The sequence below is a fragment of the Dacryopinax primogenitus genome (genome assembly GCF_000292625.1).
Source record: "Dacryopinax primogenitus strain DJM-731 SS1 chromosome Unknown DACRYscaffold_13, whole genome shotgun sequence".
Classification (NCBI taxonomy): Eukaryota; Fungi; Basidiomycota; class Dacrymycetes; order Dacrymycetales; family Dacrymycetaceae; genus Dacryopinax; species Dacryopinax primogenitus.
The window spans coordinates 529,351-531,916 of NW_024467210.1; the positions used below are offsets into that span (position 1 = coordinate 529,351).

The 2,566-nt window shown below is 51.6% G+C and overlaps 1 protein-coding gene across 1 annotated transcript; it reads right to left on the bottom strand.

The window, feature by feature from the left end:
- Positions 1-67: 67 nt before the first annotated feature.
- DACRYDRAFT_109047 (uncharacterized protein) lies at positions 68-641 on the bottom strand (the record flags this gene model as incomplete). The annotated part of the gene is made up of 4 exons (XM_040768797.1): positions 68-80; positions 152-408; positions 460-517; positions 562-641. 4 exons carry the CDS (start codon positions 639-641, stop codon positions 68-70), a joined length of 408 nt encoding a protein of 135 aa, XP_040627205.1.
- Positions 642-2,566: the final 1,925 nt, after the last annotated feature.

Genomic DNA, 2,566 nt, shown 5'->3' on the forward strand with positions numbered 1-2,566 from the left:
TGTTGGAGTGCAAGGCAATCTTGGAAGGATGGGGACGGGACTGGGAGTGTGGTACAAGCTGAGGGAGTCAATTGGCAACACTGGGCGTCGATTCAGGAATGCAGGAGTAGTGCTGATGGGAGGGGGGAGGGGAGGGGCAGCATTCCCAGACACAGAGGTTTGTTCTGGTCCCTCCTGCTCCATGATGGCAGCCACCTCAACATCCATGATGGTGTCCTGCTTTGGGGAGTCCTCTTGCTCCAGGAAGACATCCTCCTCCTCCCACAACTCCTTCTCCTGCCGTTCCTGTTCCTGCTCCTGCTGCAGCTGCAGGGATTTCTGCAGCTGTTGCTGGACCTGCCGGCTATCCTGCTCCTGCAGTCGCTGCTGCTGCTGCTCCTTCCACCTCTGTTGCACTTCCTCCAGCTCCTACATCACCTGTTCCAGCTCTGCCTTTATCTCCTCCATCTCCGACACCACCTCCATGGGCTCATCCATCTCTCTGCTGAGGTCTTTGTGTTGCAATATCATGCTCTTCCTGTTGGCATCAGAACAAGCATGATCAAGAGGCACTGCAGCTACAGACTCGGATATGACATAGCGAAGGGAGGGTGATCATGCTTCCATTGTGATGTCACAAGCAGGAGAGGGGTAGTGGACATAGTGATGCTTTCATGAGGGCGAAGCCAAATGACTTTAGGTATGGTCATGCCTGTGATGGCTGTGGGGTGAGGGCAAGGCTGAGCAGCTTCAGCTATGGTATTGCCTTTGACAGCTGTAGGGAGAAGGTGACCTGGAGTACAGAGGATGATCTCTTCATCTGCGAGGAGCTGTGATCTCTCCCTCCGACACTGGTTTGGAGGTGAATATCTTGACCAGTTCGATTGTTGTGGAGACCAGTGATGGCGACCCACTGGGTGCATCTTCTTCTGCATCACAGAGCTTATGGGATTGTGAAGTCAAAGGGGAGGGTAGTTGAAGCTGTCTGGCAATAGGTAGGCTATCTCCCATAGTTGCCCATGAGGCCACCAACCTTGATCCAGAATGCAATTTGTGCTGAACTCAGATATTTGGTAGTTCTTTGTGGGAGAGGATGGGGAAAACAATGGCCAGGTAAATGGCTCAAGTTCGCATTTGGGAGAGGCAGAGGGGGCAGGTGCTCCAGGTCTGTTGTCCCAGTCATCATCAAGGACTTTTCGTCACCAAAGTGCCATGCCCAGCATGCCTTCCCATTTGCAAACAGCTACTGCCTGTGGAGAGGATGACCAGCATACTTGTCATTCGGCTGCCATCTGTTCCAGAATAGGGAACACTGTTAGCAGGTCAGGCAGGGCAGACTTGGCTTCCACATGGTGCTGGAAGGCATCATACATCATGGACAGTGCAGATGCTTGTCTCTCAGGCACCATGCAGGATTTGAGATAGATTATGTCTGCAAAGAGGTTAGTAGTGTTTACAGTCAGAAGGTAGATGTATGCACACCTTTCTGGAAGATGAACTCCCTGCAGTACATCTGCCAACAGAGAAGGACCTCTCATTGTTTGTACACAGTTAGGATATGGTCCTCCAATGCATTGTTGAAGTCCCCCTGCCATTGTCTTCTGGCATATGATGGTGGGCAACACTTCTTGAAAGTTGTGTTGAGCAAAGGCTTAGTTGGGTCTGGTCATGGGATTAGGTCAATGTCGAGCTGGGTGAGCAAATAGTTGAGGCTCTCTGGGATGACAAACCAGTCCACATTATCAGTGGTAGACATAGTCAAGGAAAGGTATTGGAGGTTCTTGTAGAGAGGGAGGGGGAGTGTGGTGAGTGAACACTGTAATCAGTAGTTCACTTGAGAGGGGTATGAAACTTGTTTTCTTCATGCATGTACAGCTACTTAGAGTGCCTGAGTAGTGCTTGCAGAGGACTCAGTTTGGGGAGGAGGGTAAGGAAGAGTGTTGTCTTGCATGCTAGTTGAAAACCTTGAAGCCAAGACACCCAGTACTGTGTGTGTGTCTGGCACCAGAGCTGTCCCTTGTGCAAGGTATGTGCTCTGGGAGGGGGGGAAAGGGGGAGGGGAGGGGAAGTGAAACAGCATTGATGTTGTCAAGGGAGGAGATGATGAGGAGAGTAGATGATGAGGAGAGGAGAGGAGAGGAGAGGAAAGCAGAGAGAGGATGACAAGGAGGAGGTGGTTGTGGTTGTGGTGGTGAGGATGAGGTGGTGGTGGCGAGGAGGTGGTGGTGAGAAAATGGTGACTCACAGGCCACAGGAGCAAAGATCATGTGATTACGGGAGCAAATTATCACATGCATGGGAGCAATAGGTGTGGCTTTTAGGACCAAAAAGCTGCATCACCTTTTACTTCCGTGTACACGTGATTTTTGCTCCCATGCACCCTCATGATCTTTGCTCCCATGGCCTGTGAGTCGCCATTTTCTCACCACCACCTCCTTGCCACCACCACCTCATTCTTGCCACCACCGCCACTACCTCCACCTCCTCCTCCTCATCATCGTCTCTCTCTTCTCCTCTCCTCTCCTCATCATCTCCTCATTGTCTCCTCCCTCAACAATGTCAAGGCTGTTTTGCTTCCCCCCCCCCC